Source organism: Antennarius striatus, chromosome 13 (assembly GCF_040054535.1).
Source record: "Antennarius striatus isolate MH-2024 chromosome 13, ASM4005453v1, whole genome shotgun sequence".
In the NCBI taxonomy this organism is placed as follows: Eukaryota; Metazoa; Chordata; class Actinopteri; order Lophiiformes; family Antennariidae; genus Antennarius; species Antennarius striatus.
The window spans coordinates 710,001-736,590 of NC_090788.1; the positions used below are offsets into that span (position 1 = coordinate 710,001).

A 26,590-nucleotide genomic window follows, 5' to 3' on the forward strand; every position below is an offset into this window, starting at 1 on the left:
AGGTCAGCTGATCAGCTGCTCCTGAGGGCCTAAAACCAAACAGAAGCCCAGAGGGGACCGTGTCTTTGCTGTTGTGGCTCCTAAATTGTGGAATGATCTGCCTCAGCAGATCAGACAGGCCTCTTCTCTGTCTGTTTTAAATCTGTGTGAAGACCTACCTCTGCTCCTTGGCTTTTAACATCTAGATAGACACCAGATTTTATTTTGTCTTATCTTTTTATCTTACTTTATTGCTCTGATTATTTGCTTTTGTTTTTATCCATATTTTATGTTTTTAGTTGATTAACTTTACTTATATAAAATAAAAAAAAAATAAAAAAATATTTGAGCCATTTTGTCTTTTATCTATAATGTTTGTTCTTTTTTATTCATTCGCCTGTACAGCACTGTGGTCGACTGCGGTTGTGGTAAAGTGCTCAACAAATAAAGTTTGGATTGGATTGGATTACTACTCTAAATACTACAGTAATGTCATTACGCCTCTAAATACTACAGTAACGTCATTACTACTCTAATACTAAAGTAACGTCATTACTACTCTAAATACTACAGTAATGTCATTACTACTCTAAATACTACAGTAATGTCATTACTACTATAAATACTAAAGCAATGTCATTACTACTGTATATTCTAAAGTAATGTCATTACTACTGTATATACTAAAGTAATGTCATTACTACTGTAAATACTAAATGTCATTACTACTCTAAATACTAAAGACTAAATACAGACTGACCAGAAACAATCACAGGACATTAAAACAATAAATTCCTACAGTACTGTAATGTAACTCACCTCTAGACTCCAGCCCCCCTGGCTGTGGACCAGTACCGGTTTGTGGGTCAGTCGTTCAGTCTTGAGGCTTGTGGAGATGCTTGCCTCGGTCACATGACTACCTTCTTAAAGGGGCCGCTGCGGCCGCAATACTTCAGCGCTAAACAAACTTCGAGCTAGCAGAACCAACAAGAAACAAACATCTGTGGAGTTTCTTTGCAGAGGATAAAAGGACCAATGAGAACCAACAACTTCAACGATTAAAATAGCAGGAAGATACTCGTTTTCCTGCTGGTCGTATCGTTTTATTTTGTTGTATTTATCCGCCACACCTCAACGGTCTGTGGAACAAAACAGTTGAGAACGTTGTAGTCAAGGAAGAGGGAGGAGTTATTGTCGGTCAGAGGCAGAGACGTCATTGGAGCGATCGTCATGTTTCTTACCACTATCTTCACTAGCCTTATGCTTTCTGCTAATACCGCTAGCACTAGCTTTTGCTTTAATACCGTGATAAACACTAAAGTATCCAGGGTATGAGATGCTAACAGAGACAACAAACAACAGCACCACACGGGGTTGTGGCAGAACAGGGAACTGCAGGACAATATTCTGGTGAACCGCATTTGTTCATACAGGTAGTCGCCGACTTACGACCGCGATTGGGACCGACAGATCGGTCGTAACTCGACTTGGTCGTAAATCGACTCTTAAGTAAAAATTAAATCCAGCAGCGCTGGTTCTTGGCTGGGGGTCGTCCGGATCGTCAGCTGGGGCAGCGTGTGGGTTGGTGGGAGCGGGAGACCATCTTTTCATAATCATTGTGAGCTTTGTCTGAATTGTTCGTTTCTTTTTCTCCTCATAAATTTCACGATATGGACGGAAAGCGTCGTTTGCCATCCGTTCAATCCTTGCAAATGTTTCTATGTTCTATGTCCATTTCTTCAAAGTGTGCACGGAGTTTATTTAACAGGGAAAAGCCTTCTGACAAGCCTTTGGTGGTGAACATTTTTTCTGTTTCCTCCTCTTCTTTCTCTGCTTCTCTTCTCTCTTCTTCTTCCACTCTTTCTTCTTCCAGCGTGATCAGTTCTTCATACAGCGCGATCATTCCTGAGTTCTCCAAGGAGAGGTTTTTTGCCAGTTTCACTATTTTCTCCCGAATCTGATCAAGTTCTTCGTCACTTTCAAATCCAGCAGAAGAGTTCACGTAACGCTTGACAGTTTTTCCATACGTCATTCATACATTTCTCCGTCACAGCCTCCTAAGCAGCCCAGCCCATCAGTAGTGGGCTGGGCTGCTGATCTCAGTGTGACTGAACAGCGTGTGTGCGCCGTGGGGACTGGAGAGAGCGCGGGAGCCTCAGAGCGGGAGTACTGTGGCTGGAGGGAATGCCCCGCCCTACCCGGACATTGTGGTCGTAAAGTCGGTCGGTCGTAAGTTGCATAGGTCGTAAGTCGGCGACTACCTGTATCTACAAATGTTTGTATGTTGAGGACTACCTGTATTAATAGATCCAATCTGTTGGTTGGTCGGGTCGGATGAGGGAGGACGGGACCCAGAACAGAAGTCGCTCCACTTTTCTGGATGAGGCGTTCAGACTTGGTTCTGCTGGTGTTCCTGTAGAACCGGATCAGCTGAGGTGCTGAAGGAGAACCGGGGTCAGAGTTCAACTGAGGACTTTTTATTTAAAGTTCATTTACAGTGGGGGGGGGCACACTGAACCTATAGGAGGATCTACTTTATGTACAGGAGGAGCTCCGGAGTGCAGAAGGCACGGCGGCGACTGAAACGCGCCTGGAAGCTGAAACATGACAGGAAGCAGGACGAGCTGAAGAACCGGCGCCACCTTCAGGCGCTCTTTGACCCGGTCTGGGGGGGACCTCGCCGGGCAGGACCTCAGAATGTCACCGTCACCCCTGTGGGTCGGTCTGATAAGAGGCTGGTTTAAACCCCCCCGCCCCCAGAACAGGTCAAAGTTCGTTCGCTAGCGGAGAGTTCACCTGTTTAAGGGGGAGGAGCCATTGTCATTCAGCCTATGAGACAACAGGAAAAATGGTAAATGAGTGTTTGATATGAGCAGCATTACACCTTAAATCAGCGCATCTCATTAAACATCAGATATGGGCGGAGCCTTGATTCAGTGCTAATTTCTGCCATATTAGACCACTGGAGCAGTACCAGCAGAAACCACTGGGTGGCAGCGTCGCCATAAAAACGTCTACAGACACAGCAGAACTCATTTAAATACATCAGAGCAAATCGATAAATCTTCCCTTGTCTTCATTTGAGTTGCTCTCTGCTGCCTCCTTGTGGACGAATCAACAAACATGAGGGTGCATCGTTTGAAACGGACAAAATTCTTCTAGTAAATTAGTTAAAAATTTGACAAATACTAATCCACATTTTACTCTGATGATACATGTACACTGGGGAACGTGGCTCCTCCCTCTAAACACCTTCTGAAACAGGAAGTGATAAACTTGTGGGACAAAGATGTAGCGAAATGGAATCAGACAATATTAAGGCATTTTTCATTGCAGATGCACTCGACCCGACACACCAGCAGACGGACACCAATCACGTTTGGCAACAACAAGCGTCCAATGGGAGGAGACCCACAAGAGTTCCACTATGGGAACGATGGAATCAGGAAGACTTGTCCTCGCGTCGCTCAGCGGGGGGGAGGGGGCAGAAACGAATCAGATGTGGACGAGTCCAAAAAAAACAAAAAAACAACAGAATTCAAGTAAAGCCTTTCGATTGGAGGAGGTCCTCGCGTTAAATCACTTCCTGCGTCTCGGATTCGGATGACGCTGATATAAAAGTACATTCAACGGTACGAGAAGCAGAAGCAAACAAATTAAATACGTCAGCAGTTGGTCTTCGTCCTCCAGGCGGACGTTTCTTCATCAAACCAGTTTTAATCTTTGTTTTCGTCTCGTTTTAGCATTAAAACGTTCCTCCTTAAAGCTGCAGGGAAAACGAAGAAACGAGCCTCCTCTTCATCACACGTCACTCACACGTTCACGCCAGCGAGCGTCTGCACGTCCCACAAAGGAATAAAAAACTAAGTGATTTCACCATTCATATATTAACATGATTATATAAATATAATTAGATTTATTTTCAAGTCCAAATCAATCAAAGTGAAAATCATCACAGGAGAGAAACACCAAAAAAAAAAAAGTGCAAGAAAATCTACGAGACGTGCAACAGAAAATAAAAGAATCCTAAAATAGAATCGAGGGCCACTTCAATTTACACGGACGACGCCCTGATGTTCAAACCACAGGCTCCTCCCACTGGAAAACGACGAGGGATGATCGGACGAGACGGTAAAAACGTCTCCAAGCAAGTCGGCTGCAGGTAAGGCAAGATCGCGTTTGGCTTCGTGGAGACCGTAGATCAAACCGTAGATCAAACTGGTTGGAGACTCCGACACGTTGCTGGTTATGATGCGCAGACCGGCTCTGATAGAGGGCGGGGCAGAGAAAGGGGCGGGGCAGGTGATGTCATCATTGACGATAGAATCCTTTTTCCGATGGACCTGCAGCTGATTCGACTGAGCGTTGCGTTCAGGAACGTCCGGTGAAACCAGAACACGTGGAGCGACTGAATTTGGTCGGGTTGCTGAAGAGTTGGGCGTGGTCGGCGTATCGGGGTTCAGTCGCGGCTGAAGCGGGGGGCGTCTCTGGTTTAAAGGCGGGGCTTTAGGAGGACGTGGTAAACGGCGTCTGTAAACGTTCCGTGTTCTTGAGGTTCTGTGTGTTCCGACATGGCACACGGGGAGTCAGGCGAAAGAAAAGGTGGTGGGCGTGGTCCTGCGGGTATGTACACGGCGGACAGGCACTTGTTTATCTTTGGTTGGACCGACCCGACGCCGCAGGAGAAATGCGTTTGTGTCCCTTCTTGTGTTTCCGTGGTAACTGAGTCCGTCCACTGCCGGAAGAAGACCGGACGGCGCCGCCGCGCCGCGCTAACCGTCTGATAACGCCACCTGAAACAGAGGAGACAGGTTCACCTTCAAGTAGCGCAGCTAGGGTTACCGTGGCGATCAGCTGAGCGGCGGTGGGTGGGGTACCTTCTCGGGGCAGAAGTCGGGGTTGGGTTGTCGGACTTTGCCGGGTCGCCCCTTGATGACGGCGTAGCAGAACATCGTGATGACCATGACAAACAGGAAGTAGCTCGTGTGCATCAGGTGCAGGTTGATGAGAGAACGGTCGTCCTGGTGGGGGGGGCGCAGATGTTCAGTTAAATAGTAATAAAGAAATCCGGGACAACAGAAGAGGAGGCGGAGACTCACATCAGGGACGATGACAGTCAGCTTTGGGTTGAGGGCGTGGTACACCTTCCCGATGGCGCCTTTGTAACACCAGAGGGGGTTGTAGTCCTGGTTGTACTTGGTGTCCGAGTCACGGACTGTAGTGAACACCTTGTACCAGGAGGTGGCGTTGGTGTACGTCTCTGGAACGCAGTGCGGCGGCTGCCTGCAGGGGAAACACGGACGTCAACTCTGTAGCGTCCAGGAGGTCAGATTGTTGCTGAGCTAAAGCTAGCTTAGCTCTATAGTACACTATGACATGATATTACACCTATAGTACATTATAACATATTACACCTATAGTACACTATGACATGATGTTACACCTATAGTACACTATGACATGATGTTACACCTATAGTACACTATGACATGATGTTACACCTATAGTACACTATGACATGATGTTACACCTATAGTACACTATGACATGATGTTACACCTATAGTACACTATGACATGATATTACACCTATAGTACACTATGACATGATGTTACACCTATAGTACACTATGACATGATGTTACACCTATAGTACACTATGACATGATGTTACACCTATAGTACACTATGACATGATGTTACACCTATAGTACACTATGACATGATATTACACCTATAGTACACTATGACATGATGTTACACCTATAGTACACTATGACATGATATTACACCTATAGTACACTATGACATGATGTTACACCTATAGTACACTATGACATGATATTACACCTATAGTACACTATGACATGATATTACACCTATATCAGAGACTTTGTTTCCTCAGACAGAACCACGCGCACAGAACCCGTAACAGTTCCAGAATCGATGTGAGGTCATGAGTGGGGTCGTGGGGGAGGTCGAGGGTCGTGGGGGGTCGAGGGTCGTGGGGGTCGTCCAACTCACAGTGTGACTGGGAAGATGTTGCTGGCAGCGGTGATGGTCATGCAGGTGCTGAACACCACCTGCTCGCAGTGTCCGTGCAGAACACAGTCGTCTGAGCTCCAGGACAGCGGCAGGGTGAAGGTGATGTTGATCTCCTCGTGGGATTCACGGCCTGAAGCCAACACACAGAGCAGTCAGCGACACTGAAACTACAGAGACTTCACTTCAGCCAACACAGAGCCTCAGATTGTCCAACATTCAAGAACAGATGAACCTGTAGGCGGTCCAGAACCGTCAGCATGCTAACAGTCTGCACAGCTTTAACGCTGACTCAGCAGGAAGCTGGCGTCGCAGCAAGCCCCGCCCCCGAAGGAGACTGTTTTCTTTCCATTAATTAGGACGAAATATTCAAACAGGACGACCAGCGAAATATTTGAGGAGTTCATCAGACGTTTTGTGTCAATTCAAGCACGACCGCTAAACGTATCCTAGCATCACAACGGCTTCACACAGTCGTGTGTGTTTGAGGTTAGTCGTGACGCTTTGACTCACGCTGGTTCAACACTCTGAAACCCAGCAGGTCCAACGCTGTGAGCTGAACAAACACCAAACCAAGGCGTGGTACACACACAAACACACACGCTTACCGGAGCTAACAGGAGCTAACAGGAGCTAACATTTGTGGGCTCAACCTGTTCGAATCACCCCCCCACAGACGGCAACACAAAGACGGGACCTGAACCTAAAACCATGAGCGGCACTAATTCATGTCCCTGAACCAGTGTGTGTCAGACACGCTGAACTGGTTCCAGGGCGATAATTAGCCGCAGCTCTGGTTACCTAGCAACAGGCGTGTTTTCATCATTGGATGACACGTTGGACAAACGGCCTCACGTTTTCTCTCAGTGGAATGATGTTCAATGAGAACACGCTCCAGTACTTTGACAGGGGTGCGTTGGCTCGCCGCCTGTCATGGGACAGGCCCCTGGCCCCGCCCCGGTGGGCGGGGCCAGGACCAGCACCTACCCGTCAGGCCGACCTGCTGCCCCAGAACCGTGGCGACCAGGTGGGTGATGTTGCGCGAGTATCCTCCAAAGGGGCGCTGGGGGTCCAGTGTGAGCGTGATGGGCACCGAGATGTTGATGGGGCCCGAGTCCTCCAGCAGCAGGGGCACCTGGGTACTGGAGCGCGCCTGGCCGCTCGTCACCGCCGTGCTCTCGGGCGTGGTCGACTCGTTCAGGCCGTGTTTGATGGTCTCGTTCTCCGACACGCAGAAGTCCAGCTCATTGTAGCGCAGCAGGAACGTGTTCCAGTCCTGAGGAGAGAACCCAGAGGTCATGTGACCTGAAGGTCCTGGTGGGGGTTCTGAACAACATTCTGGCCTGGTGGACGGGATCACCTGTTCTCCGTTTTCTGTTTCTTTCTCAGCACACCACAGGAAGCGGACTTTTCAAAATAAAAGTCATTGACTTTTTTGTTTAAATGAACAGCTGTATAACATCTATACTGACAGTTTACACTTTAAGTTGAAAATACAGCAGAACGTACAGAAGAACCTCGAGATAAGAGTTTAATCTGTTCCGTCACTGAGCTCCTAAGTCAAACATTTAATATCACTAAAATCATTTTAATGTGTTCCAACCTGTAAAAAAAGCCCCAAATAATGTAAATTTTGAAAGAAATTACTTATTTTATAATAAACCATATGTAAAAGCTACGTAAACAATGATAAAAATTGAAAAGAACTACAAAAAAAAAGTCACAAGAAAACACGAGCTACGTCTTTACTCCACCAACAGAACGAGATCCGGTCTCACTGATGTCGTATCCATCCGCCAACACGCGGTAAAGAACGAGATCCGTCTCACTGATGTTGTATCCATCCGCCAACACGTGGTAAAGAACGAGATCCGGTCTCACTGATGTTGTATCCATCCACCAACTAGCAGTGGTTTCCTGAAACACTTATTTTCACTCGTATGTCTAACACAACTACGGACAGACCGACATCTCGTATCGGGAGGTTCTACTTTACCGTAGAGGCGTGATGGAGGAGCGTTTGTCGCCAGCAGCCAATCGTGACTCACCTCCGTCAGCTCTGGAGACTTGATCTCCTTGATCTTGAAGAAGTATCCGACGGTGAGGAAGGCGATGGCCACCGTGCTGACGCTGATCATGAAGATGACCAGCGGCGGCCGGTTGTTGATGTAGCTCCTCAGGTTGTCTATAGGGTTCAACAGGTACACCTGCACACAGCCAAACAGGTGAGTCAGCACGAGCTCCTGGAACATGACTCAACAAACATGAGGATTATTTGCATCGTCAGCAGTCTGCAAACGTACAGAAATGAGATTATCTGTGATGCATTTAGAGCTAAACCTGATATATGTTAATCCTGGGGAATAATTCCAGCATAATTTTGTTAGAGTTTACTTTGAATTTAAAGGAAATAAATGTCCACTTTAGCATCTATTTACACCTCACACCTCTGCACAAATAGTTTTTATGCTTTATTTATAATTCTTAATGTCATTACTGATCCTCTTTCTAGCTATTCTTTAATTATTGCTCATCTTTAGCGGCTAACCAGATAAGTTCTATGTGGATCATCTGCAGATCGATCATCAATAATCATTACCAGCTGCATTTCACGTTAGCATCAATTAATAAATGTCACCTTTATTTTTTAGATAAACCCGTTTAATAAAACAATTTCTTACAATTTAATCAATTCAGATGAAAGTAAAGATTAAAAGTAATTTATAAAAATGGTTTAATAACTGTTGTCCAGCAGAAGCCCGGGGCTAGGTGACGCTAGTTAACAAGCTAAGCTAAGCTACGCTAAGCTAGGCTAGCTACCCATTAGATTTAACCGTATTTAAATTGACGGACGGTAACTCTCACCATGTTTTCTTTCCGGGGGGGTCGGATGCTAACTCGGTTGTTCGCGGCCCACTTTAGCTGCTAAAGCTAGCTTGTTGTGCTAGCCTAGCTAGCTAGCAGTCCCTTCCAGAAGCCCCGCCGGGAAGCGAGAGTCGGTGTTCGGTGGAGACGGTCAGGCTTTCTGCGTGGAAGACTCCGCGTGTGCCGCTTCCCATCCTCCGCTAGCGCCGGGCTTTATCCGTGGCGGACGGTCGGTCGTCGCATCGGTGAAGTCGGTGGTTCCTCCCCGCCGTCATCATCAGCGGAGCCGCACTGCGCAGCGGAGCCTCGGCCGTATGCGCAGATGACGTACGTCCGTCCGCTGAGCTCGTGCGGTTACGTAAACAGCGTTAGCGCTACGTGTTTACAGAGGTGACATGATGCTGCGTTCAAACACCCTGGGAAATAAGTAGACCGACGGGTTCGAGTTACTTTTAAAGCTCTTAATCTATATCGATTGAAATGATTAGTTATATCTGACACACACACATTCACACACTAACAAGTCCTACGCCACACCATTATTATCACTGTTATCAGTACACAACGCAGCACACATTTTAATCAATTTAACTGAAACATTTTTTTATTCGTATGAAGCGCTGATTTTTTTGCCATTGCGACATTTTTTTTAATTTTATCCAATTCTGATCATAAATTGGAATTCCCAGCCAATATTTTTTTCCATTGACTTGTAGGTTAAATAAAACTCCGCTCACACAAATGAAGTCAGTTTCTTTATAGATGTTCATGAATCATAGTGTAAACCATAAACTAGCTTCTTTTGGCTAACCCCATCTTAGCTCTGGCTCAGCTGACCACACGTGTCTCTAGGCTCCGCCCCCAACAACATATTCAAAGCTGCAGGAAAACAAAAGTGGAGAATTATAAATAGTGCGGAATTAAAAAAGACCAATCGCCCCGGCACCATGTTGCGTTCGGGGTTCAGTCTGGTTGCTGCTCGCGTATGGAAACGCGTTTGTCGTTAGCACGGCACCACCACGCGTCTCTTGCGGATGCATTCCCAGATCCAGCTGGGCGTGACCCGCTGGGCGCCGCCGTCCCCCTCGGGTTCGGCCAGCGTGTGCGTGGCCGAGGCGGCGTCGTAGTCTGGCACCACGTCGCCGTCGAAAGCCACAAAGTAGCGCCGCAGACGCTTGAAGTCCTGCGTGGAGACGGGCAGGAAGAGCTTCACCCCGCTGAAGATGTCCAGCAGCGTCTGTGGGACGGACACGCGGTTAGCGGTTGTTGCCATGGTAACCACACCCTGGAGGGGGTTTAGCCTTAAACATCTCTGGAGCTTCACAGGAAAACAAACCCAACGCCTCAGAGCAGCTGATTCCACAAACACTCCACGACGCCTTCAGGGCGCCTCCGTCATTTCAGCGTCGAGGCTCCAGGAACATTTGTGGATGTGACTAACGTCTGGATCCTGCCGTTTCAAACCCACCTTGTCGTTCTTCGGCTCCACCCGCTGAGGCGTCGTCTTGGTGTTGGTTTGACCGTTGCTATGGATGCCTTCCGTCTTCACCTGGTGGGGAAACGAGAGCAGGTTGAAGGTGTTTGTTCAGTCCGTCTGGTTACCGCGGCGACGTCCGACAGGAAGTACCTTCTTGGCGCTGGGCGTCCCGGCGCCGGGGGTGCGAGGCTGAGACTTCACCGCCTTCGGTTTGGGTGGAGTGATGGCGCCTGTGAAGCGATCGTGTTTCTGGTCAGATGAAGCGGCGCATCCGATCCGGTCGTCTACGTCAGTTACTCACCGGCTTTAGTGGGCGGAGCTCTTTGGCGGGGGGCGGAGGAGGAGGAAGAGGGGGCTGGGGAGTTTCCTCCGCTGTCGCCTCCAGAGGAGCTTTTGTCGTCTTTGGAGGCCGACGGCCCGGCGCTCACCTGGAAGTCAGAGTTCTCCTTCGATATGCGGTACAGCTCCTGAGGGGGGGCAGAACAGGTTAGCCGCCATTAGCTCATGCTAACAGGATGACTCAGTTTTCCAAATCAGGCTGATTCTTATCTGATTCTCACATCAAGCTTCAAACATCCTTCAAGTCTGTTTTGATGTAAATTATTCATATCTGATCAAAACCATTTGTTTTGTCCAGACGGCCCCTGAAGGCATCATCGTTGGGGGAGCGCTCGTTTTCCACACCCTCACCTTCAGCTGGTGCAGGTTGGTGGCCGTCTTCCAGTCCTTGTCGTCGCGGACGCGAGTCATGCGGGGGAAGCGGATGGAGATGCCGTCGGCCGTGTGCATCTCCGACTTGGAGAACTCGGCGCCGGTGATCTCCCACACGGGGGCGTCCTGCAACCGACCCACACCCGTCACAAATCCGACCGGACGGATGATCCAGCGACAGAAACCGACTCACCTCAGGACTGCGGATGATGAAATCGGGGTAGTAGTTCTTCACGACCTTCAACCAGCCGGGGATCTTACTCGGTTCCTACGGAAACAAATCCCGGTCAGGACGGTGGTCTTTATTTCAGGACCCCGGTTCTCATAGGCTCCGCCCCCCCCACCTTGCTGATCTTCACCACGTCCAGCTCCTTCTGGAGCCGGGCTAGCATGGCGTCGTCGTAGCCGCCGGAGCACTTGGTGACGGTGCACCACTTCCTGGAGTCGGGGTCGTAGCATCCCATCAGGAAGCTGGACATGATGCCCCCTGGTGGCGAAACCGAGAGGTTTCCATCAGGAAATCGTTTCCATGCCAACTGCAGTGGGCGGAGCTTCACAAACCGTTGGAGCCCTTCCCGTAGAACGCCCCCAGCACCACCAGGTCGGCCGTGTCGGCCATCGCCCCCTCGTTCAGGTAATCCTTCTTCACCTTCAGCCAATGGCGTTTCCCCGGTTCGTACGTCCCCTGAGACGCAGAGCACTTTTATCACCATCATCATCACAATCATCATCATCACCTTCATCATCATCACCTTCATCATCATCATCATCGTGTTAAACATCATGGATTCGGTTCCACTGACCTTCAGATCTTTCAGCACCAGCCCTTCCAGCCCCTCCCTGATGACACGCGTGATCATGTCGGCCAGATCCGCCGCTCTCTGACACGCAACAACACCGAGTCAGATTTTAGTCAACACACAAACAAATTCAATCACACGTCTGACAAAAATAGAAACTAGCATTAAAACAAGATGCTGAGAGGTGAACCTGGACTGTTTCACTGTGTGAACCTGGACTGTTTCACTGTGTGAACCTGGACTGTTTCACTGTGTGAACCTGGACTGTTTCACTGTGTGAACCTGGACTGTTTCACTGTGTGAACCTGGACTGTTTCACTGTGTGAACCTGGACCGTTTCACTGTGTGAACCTGGACCGTTTCACTGTGTGAACCTGGACCGTTTCACTGTGTGAACCTGGACTGTTTCACTGTGTGAACCTGGACTGTTTCACTGTGTGAACCTGGACTGTTTCACTGCGTGAACCTGGACTGTTTCACTGCGTGAACCTGGACTGTTTCACTGCGTGAACCTGGACTGTTTCACTGTGTGAACCTGGACTGTTTCACTGTGTGAACCTGGACTGTTTCACTGTGTGAACCTGGACTGTTTCACTGCGTGAACCTGGACTGTTTCACTGTGTGAACCTGGACTGTTTCACTGTGTGAACCTGGACTGTTTCACTGCGTGAACCTGGACTACTCACGGTGACGTGCTTCATCTCAGAGAACAGGATCCTATTGGTCACCTCCACCATGTTGTCATGCAGGAACTTCCTGCGTTCACACAGGGGCCTGGAGGAAACACAAACGTGTACTTCAGCGTGTTCTGCTCTTGGTCACATGATCGGCGTGAACTCTTGGTCATGTGATCTCTCTACCTCTCCATCAGGCTGACGCCGTTGAAGTAAATGCAGTCGAACACGAACAGACAGACGTTGGCATCTTGGAACGCAGCTTTCTGGGGGGAGGAGCAAAAAACGATGACGGTCGCCATCAGTAGTTGTGTGACACACCTCAAACAGGAAGCTGGGCGTGGTCTCACCTTGTGGACGCCCAAGGTCCCGAAGGGGAGGGGCTTGCTGGTCTTCGTGTCGATGAGGAGGACTTCGGCGTCCAGGATCATGCTGTGGCCTCCTGGGAACGCCTGGGGGATGTAGTCCTTAAAGTGGGCCACCTGGAACAGGAAGTGGACAGACAGGACGTTGGTGTGGTGGGACTGTGTGTGTGTGTGTGTGTGTGTGTGTGTGTGTGTGTGTGTGTGGTGTGTGTGTGTGTGAGGACTGACTTTGTGCGGCAGCACCGGCTTCAGGCTGCGGCTGAAGTAGCTGAAGGTTTCTCCGTTCTTGTGGACCTGAACTCGCTCCCCGTCGTACTTGATCTCTGAGTACATCCCGTTGGGACACTTCTTCATGGCGTACTCCACCGATTTACACGCCTCCGCCTGAACCCCAACCAATCAGAGACCAGCGGTCAGAACGCAACCAGTAGCAGTTAGCAGCTTGTAGCAGTTAGCATCTCAAGAAGAAAAATTCCTGAAAAGTGTGGAGACATTTGAGACTTCCTGGAGCTGCTCATCCTCCAATCAGAGGACTCAAAGGCCAATTAAGAAGCCACGCCCCTTTACCCTGGCTGTCGTGATGACATCACAGGAGAGGCGTACGACTTTAACGTTCGTCGAGGTCAAACTGTTTTCAAGTCGCTTCACGTTTGAGAGCAAAGCGTATTTAAGTAAAAATAACTTACTGAAAATCTATTTCTAATCCAGACTCAGGTCACGCCCCCTTAGCCCCGCCCCCCAGCATCAGAATCCTCTCCTCACCAGCATTGGCTGGACGGGGGTCATGAGCAACGCCTCCACGGTGAGGAGCTTCCTAGGCCCCGCCCCGTTGGACGCCTCCATCTGGTTCCTCAGCACGCGGTCGATCACGTCGCCGAGGTTACGGGAGGCCTTGAAGGCGTCGTAGGCGTTGGGATCCACGGCGTCCAACCTGGAGGGGAGAGGCGTTCGAGGCCGGTCAGGACACGGCAGCGCTGGGAGGAAACGGCGCTGACGGGAGACGCTTACACGTGTTTGGCGCCGGCGTTCATCTTCAGGTCGTGTTTGATCAGACGGATGATGCATTTCAGGTCGTTTCCTGTGCACCTGTGGCGAAGACGACATCATCATCATCATCACCATCATCATCATCATCATCACCACCATCATCATCACAATGGGAGTAAAAGTCGGCGCCGCGACAGTAAAGCGCCGCCAGCTCACTTCCTGGCGACGTCCTCCAGCTCGTTCTGCTGCTCGTCCTCTTTGGTCAGCTGGGCGAGGCGGGTCAGGGACGCGTCTACTTCCTGGATTGTCAGCTGACTCTTGGCGGCCGCCGGAAACGCCTTGCTCTCCTCGAAGAACATCCTGACGGTCTCCGACACGTCGCCCTGAGGAGAGACGTTGTTCGTTAGCGGTTAGCGGTGCTGCCGTGGTCTCTGGGCCCCGCCCCCTGACCCCCCGACCCCCACACACCTGCTCCAGGTCCCGCACCATGTCGTCCTGGTTGCACCTGAAGATGCGGCTGAAGAGCTTGACGATCTGCTTGTCGTTCAGGTTGTACACGCTCTTCACGACGCCCGGCAGCAGCAGCTTGACCGTCAGGTAGAGGTCGCCGTGGAACTTATCTGGGCGGGGTCAAAGGAAGGCGTTTAGAGGGTCTGGTCCAATCAAGAAACACCTCAGACAGGACGCCGCCCACCTCCGCCGGAGCCCTTCTTCAGGAACTTCTCGATGATCTGCGTCTTGGCGTTGTAGGAGTTGTTTTCGGCCACGGTGGCGCAGAGCTTACGGAACTCCCTGAGGAGGCAGTCCTTGTGTCGCGGGTCGCACAGCTGGCTGGACAGGCTGCTGGCCCCGCCCACAGCGGCGGCCCCGGAGGGGGAGGAAGACGGCCCCGGGCTAGGACCGGCTTTAGCCGCTGAGGAGAAAGTCAGAAAAGAATCATCATTTTTTTCTAAAACCACCTCCCTGATAGAACAGGAAGTCATCGATGTAGAGGCGGAGCCAAGCTTTACTCCACTGAGGTGTTCCACCACACTGACACTGAATGATGTGCTGATGTCACTTCCCGGTCATCAAAAGTCAGACACGCCCCTTTTTGTTTGATTTCATTAAGTTTACGGTAGTCGGATACGGCGGCGTTTGGTTGTTCGTATCTTGAGGACTTCCTGTACTTAAGTCAGAAGCTGGTGACTCCTCTGAGCGTCTGGCGTCCCTCTACCGCCCCCTGCTGGTCAGACCCTCTCCCACCCTCCTGTCTGTTCTCAGACCCGTCTGAACCCGATCTTACCCGTGAAGCCGGAGAACTTCCGAGGCGCGTTGATGGACGGGTCGGTGGGCGGAGCCAACAGCTGACCGCTGGTGTTCATCTTGGACTGGACCTTCTTCTTCGGACTCGCATTGACTTTCGCCATCAGGTCTGAGATGAGAGACATGAAGTTAGAGGAGCGAACAGAACTCCAAGAGCGGCGCTTCCTCATTAAAGTTGACCAAACTAATAACCGAAGTTTAAAGGAGGAAAAGTTGGAGAAACAAACAAACAAACAAACAAACGCGCCGTAAATAAACATCTGACTTTATTAGAGTCTCGATTCTCAGTCAAGGAAAACCAAAATAAAAACATCAGCATCTCAGGATGTCTGGGGATGTTTGTGTCGTCCGTTATTTACTGTTCTCACTGCGAATCCGAGAAGAAGCCAAAGTTTCAAAATTAGCAGCAGTGTTTCATCCAGAAGCGCCGGATGAAACGAAGCGGTACCTGAAACGTGTTTGTTGATGAGCTCCTTGTCTTCGTCCTGCAGCTCCTCCCAGCCCTCCAGGTCGGTGATGTCCTCGATCTTCTTGGTGGTGGCCCTCGCCCTCTCCAGCTTCTCAAACATGCACTTGACGTGGTACCACTCCTTCATCTCGCCCGCCGACTCGCTGAAAGGGTTCGGCACCACCTTGCCGATGCGGACGATGCCCTTGGCGATCTTGTCTTTGCACTTCTTGCATCCTGCCGTCCCACGTTTGGCGTATTCCACCAGGAATCGCTGCTCCGCCATGTCTGGCTGGTGGGGGGAACGTAAGAGGGGGGGATCCTGGAGGAGCGGTCGGGACGCCGAGCAGAACCCAGACGGGTTGAACACCTGGACCGACGGAGAAACCTTCCAGAGCTGCCCACACCTGACAGGTGAGCCAGGAGGTCGAAGGGCAACGCAGACGGTGATACGAGCCAGCAAACAGAAGGACCTCCGCATCCAGCAGGGACGTCCCACCCTAGGAGAGCACAGACCAGTAGTTATCTTCTGTATTAACGATTAAAATACGTTTTTACTTCAGTGACACAAACACCTGGTGCATTTTTTAACTCTCCGACTATATAAAACATGTCTTTCCCTCTTTTTAAACTAAATATCCTCTGTTTTACACAGAAACTACACAACACTGACGGAGGATCTCAAGTTAAATGAAATGAGTTGAATGAAATTAAGTTAAATGACTTAATGTTCCAATGGTGTTAAGCTGGAAAACTGCGTTAAAACTGAACTTTAAAGTGTTTAACTTGGGTTTGTTTGATCCGTTTACCGGTACCGTGGGATTACCGGCAGAACCGCGGGCTATCGGTACCGGAACGTGTCCACCTACAGACTTCCACCGGTTCTGTTGAACAACGAGGCTTCATGCTAACACACCATTGTTTGCTAGCTGTTAGCTTCAGCCACGCTCCACTAGCTCCGTTCGGCTAGCCAGGTTAGCAAACAAAACTACCAGAATAAAAACCAACTGAGTCCCGGTTTTCACCGATGAACCGAGGCCTCCTTCCCACCTTAGAGCAGCTCAGTGGAACCCGACTTGATGTCCTTCAGGGCTCCCGATCCTCATTGTTGTTAGCCTGCAGCTCCAGCGTCAAGCGCGCGGACTTTACCACGTAGTAGAAGCAACTTCCGGTTTCATTTTATAAAATAAAAGCTCTGGTAGTGATAAACGTTTTACATTTTGGACTTTGCGTTGATGTCCGACCCGAAAAATATCTAATCGTTAATTTAATACAAGTTTTAATTGTTCATTTAAGCAGCAACAACATGAGAGGCGCCTGAAACGTGTGGAAAACTTTATTTTGAAGAACAGACAAAAAACATTTCCGCTACGTGGATAGATCTGGTGACTTCATGCAGCTAGTAAAGTTAAAGATAACCTATCGATTGATCTAAACTCGCTCATGTTTGCGTTCCGCAGTTTGAAGTCAAACGAAGAGCCTGAAGATTTAACAGATATAATAAAAATAAAGCGGCAAACATAAGGAGAGAGTCCATGTTTGATTCTATGACTTATCAACCACCTCGTGTCTGGAACACCGCGTGACGTCACGTGACGTCACTCTGAGACACGGATTATTGATTTATTCACCATAAATAAATGTAATAATTTATTATTGGTTGTTTGTGATGTGGTACGTGAAGGCATTTAATTTCTTATTAATTCTGTACATCTAGATAAGAATCACGCCCACCAATCAGCTGATCAGTTCATTGATCAGCTGATTGATCAGTCCATTGATCAGTTCATTGATCATGTGTGGTTTTACTGTCAGGTCTCCTCCAGTCTCCTCTTGGCTGATGGTCGACGCCCCCGCTGCAGGTCCAACTCCTCCGTCATGTGACACGGCTGAAGGAGATCACATGACACAGGTATAGATCACGACACCTTTAGGTCACATGACACGTGAGGTTAAATGAGGTCAAACCGACCCGTCTGGAGGACTTGATGAGCGTGGCCCTCCTCTGGCTGGAGGGGCCGACCCGCTCCAGGAGGATCCGTGGTCTGGGGACGTGACTCCAGGACGCGCCGAGGCCCGGCTGCAGCTCGCCGCCGCCCCCCCCGCCGCCGCCCCACGTCACGTGATTGGTGACCTGTGGACACGATCAGACCGGTTCCTCCTGAGGATCCTGGTCCATCCTGGAACCAGCAGCCGAACCCGACTCACCAGAACTGACACGTTGAAGTCCTTCGCCGTCGTCTTCAGGACCGACGCCACCTGGGTCATCAGGGACATTCCTGTGGGGACAGGAGGGGGTGTTGGGTCGCGTCCCGGAGAGAACGGGTCCAGGTTAACACCTGGACATCCATCCATCCTCAGGTGTGACGTCACGCTTCACCTTCGCTCTGTTTTCCTCCCAGGACAGGAGAGATGACGGCCGACACCGAGTCCACGATCAGCACCTTGACCGACCCGCCTCCACCGCCGGCGCCGGACGCCTTCCACCAAACGGGACAAAATTAGACCATAAAATCTTTATTTTTGTAATTACCAGCGGCGCACACACACCTGCTGCAGCTCGCCGCCGCGGAGTCCGTAGAGACAGTCGAGCAGCGCGAACACGTCCAACGGACGGAAGACGCGGATCCTCTGGAGAGCCTCCATCTGGAAAAACACAGATGACTTCGCCTTCAAGCCCCGCCCCCTCGTCTCACCTGCCCCGCCCCCTCGCCTCACCTGCTCACGCCCGTCCTCCGTCTCGTCCTGGATCATCTGCAGGAGGCGTTTGGCTGTGAAGCCGCCGGTCGTGTCGATGAAGACGACGCCCTGCTTCAGACGGAGGGAGACGTTCGCCGCCACGCCGAAACACACCTGGCAGACACGGTGAGGAGGCGGGGCTTTATTACTGTCAGTTCCAGGAGCGTCGGCGGCGGAAAAAGAGGAAGTCTCACCTGAGATTTTCCGCTTCCTGGTCCTCCTGACAGCTCCGTGATCTCTCCGGTGTACAGACCAGAGTCCAGAAGTTTATCTAAGCTGGAGAAACACGTAGAGTCGTGAGTCATCGGCGTAGAGACGGCGTGCTGCTGCCCTCTGCTGGTGGCGTTCATCCATCCCTCCTGCCCGGGGTCAAGAGGTCAAACTGGACCCGTTTCTCCAGATCCGTTCACATCTGGTTTCAAACAGGAAGTGGAACACATCGGTTGATTCCGTACTTCCTCCCGGATCGGGTGTCGTATGTCAGGAAGCTACGATCCGACGGCGATCCGACGGCGATCCGACGGCGATCCGACGGCGATCCGACGGCGATCCGTGCTGTTTGTGGAATCTCATCTCCGTCAACGTATTGATGATGGATGTGACGACCATGTTGTTAAATCAACACCCCCACTGCCCCCCAGCTGAAGGTGAACCCTCAACGGGCGCCTGATGGCGGCTCTCCACAGCGGCGGCGTGATTGTGGAGGGGGGGCAAATGGCAGATTGGGTGTCGCTGCTGCTGAGAGGATCGGACGGATGAAGAGTGAATGTGGAGTGGGGGGGGGGGGTCGCGTCTCGCCAAACAACAGGTTTAGTCACTGACCTCTTTCACACCTTCAGGATCAAACTCCTCCCTCCTCCTCCTCTTCCTTCACTCTGAAGCTAAGCTACATGCTAATGCTACATCTACAGTAGCTCCAGTGGATCACAAACATGTTGGTGATGATCCCATGAACTGGAGGAGAGTTCCTGGAAGTGTTTTCTTCTTCTCCTCAAGGATTAAATTATCAGGATTAAAACTGAGTGTAAACTAATCTGGATTAAAACGTGAATCACAAGTGACGGTAGATATTGGAACTATACGTACGAACAATAGTAGTAATGACATCACTTTAGTATTTACAGTAGTAATGACATTACTGTAGTATTAGAGTAGTAATGACATTACTGTAGTATTAGAGTAGTAATGACATTACTGTAGTATTTACAGTAGTAATGACATTACTGTAGTATTTACAGTAGTAATGACATTACTGTAGTATTTACAGTAGTAATGACATTACTGTAGTATTTACAGTAGTAATGAGATTTTAATGGAGATTGAAAGTTAACAACTTATGAACAATTTCATTTATGAACAACTTCGAGGGGCCAGTTGTGTTTGTATGTTGAGGACTAGCTGTACTGATTTAAAGGTGGAGTCGACTGAGCTGAAGCCCTCGATTCTTCCCTCCATGCTGGATGAATCAGCTGATCGGTTCCTCCATCAATCTATTGATTATAGTTGCTCAGATCTCTTCCCACTCATCATCTCAGAACTTCTTGCAGCCGTCTTCTGATTGGCTGAGGCGTTCCTGATGCGCTGGTCACCAATCTGCATCAGTGAGGACGTTGAACATTTATAACCGATCAATCCCTCTGAGAGCCTCCAGAACCGAACAGTTCCCCCTCTGGCCAGCAGGGGGCAGCAGAGACACGCCCCCCGCAGCTCCATGGTAACACCTGATCTTAATGGGGACAGTTTAACTGTGGAGAGGATGCCATTACTGTGTCACACTGGCCCATTTCACTGATTTGTCCTGATGGGCCGCGTCCCGCTCCGCTTCTAAAGCAGGAATATTTATGTTATGACTGCAGGCGGACCGGATCCGGTCGGGACGGGGTCCTCCGAGTCCAGAATAACGGCTGGCGTCCCGGCGAGTTTCCACTTCCTTCATTAAGTTCTGACGTGATGAAACGGGACTTATTTGGTGGCGTAGTGAACGCGGCGGATCAATCCACACGCTCAGCTGTATTTTTATCTCTGCAGATGGAACCGGAGTGGAACGTGCACCAGCAGAGGTCAATGCAGATTAGATTTCACCACGGAGACGCCTGGAGTTTCATCAACGGGTCGATGCGGCGCCATCGGGTTACAGAAACATCTTCGCTAACGCACGACAATATTGACCCGGCGTCGCGTCTGCGACAGAGGGAGCGCCGACACGCTCCAGTCATTACACGCATGAATCACACGCCTCCTCCCACAATGCTTTGCTGCGTCCTCACCTGGGGTTCCCGGTGGACAGGATGGCAGTGGAGCTCAACAGTTCCTCATACAGGTCGGCGCCGGACACCGGGAACGCCGTGTGCTGAGCCAGCAGGACCCGGCGGATGGCGAACAGCGCCTGGAAATGACAAGGAAACGCCTGACAGATGGACCGGAGCCGGGACCAGGATCAGGACCAGAACCGGGACCGGGTTCAGGACCAGAACGGGTTCAGGAGCTCTGAAAACTCAGAAACATCTGAGCTGGAATTAAAAACAGAGAAACTAAAAATAAAACCCCACCAAGATTTTTTATGCTGGTTCTGATCCGTTCCAGATCAATCTGTTAATTATTTAGAGTCGGTTTCTCTTTCTAAATCGTTCCATTTCCACAGGAGTGGACTTTGTTTGAGGCGATCGATCAGCGATCAGCTTCTTACCACTCCTGTTATTATATTAGCAACAGAAAATCAATGAGCTGCTTCTATTTCCTCTTCTAACTTTAACACGTCTAACACAAAAAACGTTTCATGTGAAAACATCCAACATCCATCCTCACATCCCATAATAAGTGGGCCCACAAGGGTCCAATTGAGTCTAGACGGCCGGCTGCTCTCGCTAATTGAGACCCAACAGATTTGGTTCTTCTCTAAACGAACGTCTGCAGCAGGAAATCCTCTCCTGACAGGAAGCAGGATCAAGATCAGTCTGCAGAACGCTGCTCCCCCCGGAACCGTTCACACCAGAACCGCTTTCACAGCAGAACCGCTTTCACAGCAGAACCGCTTTCACAGCAGAACCGCTTTCACACCAGAACCGTTTTCACACCAGAACCGCTTTCACACCAGAACCGCTTTCACAGCAGAACCGTTTTCACACCAGATCCGTTTTCACACCAGAACCGCTTTCATACCAGAACCGCTTTCACACCAGATCCGTTTTCACACCAGAACCGTGTCCCAGTCCGGTTCCCTCAGGGAGACCACCACAACTTCCTGTGACAACAGCAGCTTAATCAGTGGCTAAGTGTTAGCTCCACTGGTGGGAGGGGCTATAAAGGCATCGACGCAGACGACCTCCTGACCCCAGCGGGTCCGTTGTTGACCCCAGAGGTCAGCCACATCAGCTGATCAGGAGGGATGACATCACCGGTTCTGATCAGAAAGTAGAAACAGGTTTACCCCGGAGGCTGAAAACAGCTTTCATCTCATCAGGCGTGTAAATACCGTCGTCTAATCGCTGTGGATCTTTCAACCTGGGCTCCACCCCCCCCGACCCCCCCTCGGAGGCGGCGGCTTTCCCCAGCAGGAAGTCTCGCCTCGCTTCCTCCTCCGAAGGAAGGAAGCATCCCAACCAGCGCGATACGACGGCTGATGCCGCACCAAACCGCCTGTCCATTTCACGCCCGGTTTCCCTTTCATTTACAAACAAACACCCCCCCACACCCCCCAGAGGAGTAACCCGACCAGAACGTCACGCGAGGAGCTTCCTCACCCCCCCCTCGTGTTCAGACCCCTGGATTGTCTTCATCACTGCTTCTCTGGAACGCTCTGATCCGGTTCTGATCCACGTTTAGTCACATGACTACCTTCTTAAAGGGGCCGCTCCGGCCTCGGTCACATGACTACCTTCTTAAAGGGGCCGCTCCGGCCTCGCTCACATGACTACCTTCTTAAAGGGGCCGCTCCGGCCTCGGTCACATGACTACCTTGTTAAAGGGGCCGCTCCGGCCTCGCTCACATGACTACCTTCTTAAAGGGGCCGCTCCGGCCTCGGTCACATGACTACCTTGTTAAAGGGGCCACTCCGGCCTCGGTCACATGACTACCTTCTTAAAGGGGCCGCTCCGGCCGCTAACAAAGAATACATTACTGCTAAACTGAAACTCCCACCAAGAAAGACACGTGGAGGACGCTGCTAATAAAGTTGATACAAACTGGATTCACCTTTATTATTATAGTTAGAAATAAACAGAACGCCACGAGGCAGCAGAACGCCGCCATCAGGTCTGAATCGCTGCTTAAAGTGTTGAAACTGCGTCTCCGGGGGACGATAGGCTGCTTATAATTGCTGCGTTGGAAAGTGTGATTCCTAACCTGGAAGTGAACCTGTGCTGTGAAACGATTCCGCCCGTCTCGTTAACCGCCGGCGACCTTTCCCAACAAGCCCTGGGAGGGATGCGCTTACATCAACTGTGTGTAAACTGTAATATCCTCCTCACACACAACCAGAAGCTCACGCGGCGAGTGGGTGCGAGTCAGAGCGGCGTGATGTCGGTCAAACCGCCCACTCGTCACCGCCGCAGCCAAGCGCAAACACGCGGATGACTTTTTGTTTTCATATCGGCAGCGCTGGAACAGACGGACTTTTGATTCAACGGCAGACGTAACGACTCCGGCGACCAGCCGGGATTCGAGGGAATGTGTTTAAGGGGCGCCGTTTGGACGCAGTCGGTGTGAAACACGCCGGCTCGACGACAAAACGAGGATCCAATCTGGCGGCGCCGGGTTCCCAGAGAGGCCCGAACGAGGCCCCCGGTACCAGAACACCCAGCCGCCGCCTCCCCCTCCGGTCACGAAAATAAAACATCACATCTGGAAAGGACAACCACGGATAAACGCCTTGTGGAGCGTTCCACGCCAGCAGGGGGCGATATCATTGGAGCCAATCAGAAGCAGGGGTGTGACCATCATCATCATCATCATCATCATCATCATCATCATCATCATCATCAGCCCAAGTTTCACATGGGATCAATAAATAATTTGCTTTATGGAAGCTAACGGCGGCTAAATGTTTGTTTTTTCGTACAGTTGTGCGACGGCGTCAAAAAAGAAACTTCTGAGGAAAAATATTCTGTTTATTATTGTTCCTTCCTTTTCCCACATTTGTTTAAATTATTTTATAACACACACACACACACACACACACACACACACACACAGTGTTCACAGCGTTATTTGCGTGTGGTTCCTGTAACGCATTCCCCGTGACGAATGAGGGATCGCTGTTTATCAAATTAAAATCAAAGTAAAGGCAAAAACATGGACTTCATCAACTGAGTTGATTCCAGGTCCAGTTTGGTTCTGGGACAAATGAACACAAAACCCAGGACACTTCCAAAACAAAAGCCTACCTGTTACATATTAAGAAGCAGAATGTTATTTCCTGTGATTGTTAAGTTTTGATATTCAAGCTAAAAAAAATAATTAGTGTTTGTTTTTTCAGTCTTTTTAATCAGGAATGACTGGACAAACACGTCAGACAGGAACCCAGACCCATTTAGGTGCGGATGTGTTCAGGTGCCAGACTTTAATTTGCTCCTGGGTGAAGCAATTGTCCAGCGAAGTGATAAAACAGAATTTAGAAGCAGAACAAATTAATTATCAGGAAATAATGAGTGTTTGTTTTCTTCTGAGAAGAACAAAACAATAAGATATAAAAGAGAAGAACACCTGAGGTAGAGGTCATGAGCTGTGCTGTGTGTGACTAACAGCAGGTAGATGGTGCCTGCGTGATCACAGGTGTGTGACGTCATGTCCGGTTACCTTGTAGGAGACGGAACACCTGCGGGCCAGCTCCTCGGCGTCGGCCGACACCAGCTCCTCCACTGCGGGTCACAACACACGACTCTCATCGCTGCGTTAGCTTACAGTTAGCATGGAGCCGCGTCACACACTCACCTGTGTTGACGTCAGCAGCCCGCAGGTGACGCACCAAACCGTCGTCCAGTCCGGGACACATCCCTCCTCTCAGCACCACCATGACGTCACGACAGCCGCGCGCGCGGAGCGGAAGTTAGCTTAACTTTCCTGCTAGCGACCCGTTTTGTTTTTAGCTTTAGCGGCTACGTTGATTAGCTCACTTTTCTGACTTTTGAAACCACAGAAAAGACTTTTAAAAGTTCGCGGTGATAAAACTCCTCCAGGTTTTAGTTAAACCGACTTCTGCTGCTGTAAAAAAACACTCAGCCGTTCTCTGAAACAGTTCAGACTTTTAAGCACAAGTTTGCGTGTACATAATTATGCGAGTTTAACTAATTCCTTCCGCTTGCCGTAGTTTAGCGGACCCGCAGTGGTTTAGGGGTAATGTAGTGTTTTATCGTTTCCTTTTAAACTGCAGTCACAGCGACCCCTGATTGAAACGATCGATTTAAATCCAGTTCTTTACAGCCCAGTTATTCCTAGTGGCCAAGTAAGATTTTTTAATTTTATATTTATATCATATATATATATATATATATATATATATATATAAAATATATAAAAAATATATATTTTATAAACATTTTATGTTCTATTTGAACTTTTAAGATGAAATGTGACCGATGATTTACTGCACAGCTTTCCTTATAAAAATATTTTTGTTTCATTTTGTTTACATTGACTCAACACTTTTTTTTTGTAATTGCTGATTTTCATTTATATTTTTTTTGTTTTGAAAATATAATCTAATTTATTCTGAGTCAATCCACTCACCACTCTTCCATTTAATCTGAATCTGGTGTTAAAACTCCACGTATTGATTCCTTTGTCTCAGCACCACGTCGTCTCTGGTTATCGGCTCCATCTGGCGCTGAAGGGTCACTCCACGCGTCGAGGGCTCTTATCTTGGGAGGCTCCTGCAGCGATGATGAACTCTAAGGCTCTGATCCTCGACTCAGTGTGTCACTCCATCAGCGCTGGTGCAACCTGTGACCGCTTTAAATCAGTTTACAGACGGCCGCCATCCGCTGAGGAGCTCTGGGGTGACGCTCCAAGGCCCCTCCAACACTTATTCTGTTCCATTTTTATTGAAACTAAAAGTTTTTCTTATCTATTCGCACGCTAACTTTACTGCATCTTAAAATGCTTAATATCTGCTTTAAAATTTAACACCAGATTTATTTGATCTGTGGGAGAATGAGATACAGGAGGAAAATAGGTTCTCAGGGATCAGAACAAATCCTGTAATAACCATTAATATGCTAATATGACGCTAGCTGAATGAACTGCTTTAGAATCACGGATAGAGAGCTAATACTGTGTTAATCATTCCACTATGGCTGCATGTGCTGTGTGAGTAATGAAGTCCTCATTTGAGACTGAATAAAGTCTCGCTGTCTGTGCCTCCCATTAAAAAGCTCTTAATCTGAAGAGTTGTGTGTTTCCACATCAGTTCTGTGGGGGGCTGGGGGTCTCCACCTGACACAAAGTCAAACCTGTGCAGGTGAAAGAGTAAAAGTGAACAACACCAGCAGAGAAATGAAGAGGCTTCTCAAACCGGTGGACAAAGACGATCCCGGGGGATTGAGGCCAGGCAGGAAGCGCTGAACGGATCCATTCATCCATCATGAGGAACTCAGAGCGATTGTTCCTGGACAAACGTTACGTAAAACATCACGGAGAGAACACGAGTGGAGAATGGAGGAAGGAAAACTCATTTAGCGCGAGGATTTTATTCATTTAAGACTTCCTTTTCACTCAAATTTGACATTGAAAGCAGACCTTGAGGCGACTGTTAGCACATGTGCACCAGCTGCAGCTAATGTTAGCATTCTGCAGTAGCTAGAATTGTTAGCACATATACAGCGGCTACAATTGATGTTAGCACATTTGCAAAATTTTCTGATAAAATTAATTCATTTGCAGCAGCTAGAAATGTTATGCATGACAGCAGCTGACGCTACTGTTAGCACACGTGCACCTGCTGCAGGTAAGGTTAGCATGCATGCATTGACCACAGCTAATGATAGCACGTCTGCTACATTTGCTGCTAACAAGCACATTTGCAGCAGATAAAGGGAATGCCTGCACATGTGCACCAGCTAATGTTAGCATGCATTCACCAGCTATAGCTAATGATAGCACAACTGCACCAGCTACAGCTAATGTTAGCACGTCTCCCACATTTCTGCAGCTAGGGCTACAGTTAGTTTTTTTTTTACCACATTTGCTGCTAATAGTAGCGCATT

General features: G+C 49.5%; 3 protein-coding genes across 4 annotated transcripts; all 3 read right to left on the bottom strand.

Moving 5' to 3' along the window:
* Nucleotides 1-3,290: 3,290 nt before the first annotated feature.
* tmem248 (transmembrane protein 248) lies at nt 3,291-9,211 on the bottom strand. The gene is made up of 7 exons (XM_068331926.1): nt 8,886-9,211; nt 8,069-8,227; nt 7,008-7,296; nt 6,003-6,153; nt 5,079-5,262; nt 4,857-5,000; nt 3,291-4,772 (listed from the first exon to the last, which is right to left on the bottom strand). Exons 1-7 carry the CDS (start codon nt 8,886-8,888, stop codon nt 4,752-4,754), a joined length of 951 nt encoding a protein of 316 aa, XP_068188027.1. The 5' UTR covers nt 8,889-9,211; the 3' UTR covers nt 3,291-4,751.
* Nucleotides 9,212-9,627: 416 nt separating this feature from the next.
* lig3 (ligase III, DNA, ATP-dependent) lies at nt 9,628-16,802 on the bottom strand. The gene is made up of 21 exons (XM_068330982.1): nt 16,703-16,802; nt 15,653-16,152; nt 15,185-15,313; nt 14,594-14,812; nt 14,368-14,519; nt 14,116-14,282; nt 13,921-13,998; nt 13,675-13,843; nt 13,141-13,296; nt 12,898-13,029; nt 12,734-12,813; nt 12,560-12,647; nt 11,877-11,954; nt 11,635-11,758; nt 11,418-11,560; nt 11,267-11,341; nt 11,053-11,199; nt 10,664-10,829; nt 10,513-10,592; nt 10,354-10,434; nt 9,628-10,122 (listed from the first exon to the last, which is right to left on the bottom strand). The coding sequence occupies exons 2-21, from the start codon at nt 16,131-16,133 to the stop codon at nt 9,889-9,891; spliced, it is 2,979 nt and encodes a 992-aa protein (XP_068187083.1). The 5' UTR covers nt 16,134-16,152; nt 16,703-16,802; the 3' UTR covers nt 9,628-9,888.
* A 176-nt stretch (nt 16,803-16,978) lies between these two features.
* On the bottom strand, nt 16,979-24,704 carry rad51d (RAD51 paralog D). Of its 2 annotated transcripts, XM_068332036.1 has the most exons (10): nt 24,321-24,698; nt 24,186-24,247; nt 20,659-20,777; nt 18,586-18,667; nt 18,371-18,505; nt 18,203-18,298; nt 18,033-18,132; nt 17,861-17,931; nt 17,625-17,786; nt 16,979-17,541 (listed from the first exon to the last, which is right to left on the bottom strand). In XM_068332036.1, the coding sequence occupies exons 1-10, from the start codon at nt 24,400-24,402 to the stop codon at nt 17,464-17,466; spliced, it is 987 nt and encodes a 328-aa protein (XP_068188137.1). In that variant the 5' UTR covers nt 24,403-24,698; the 3' UTR covers nt 16,979-17,463. The 2 variants fall into 2 exon arrangements, with proteins under 2 accessions (XP_068188137.1, XP_068188138.1); XM_068332037.1 differs by lacking the exon at nt 20,659-20,777 and having other exon boundaries at nt 24,186-24,704.
* Nucleotides 24,705-26,590: the final 1,886 nt, after the last annotated feature.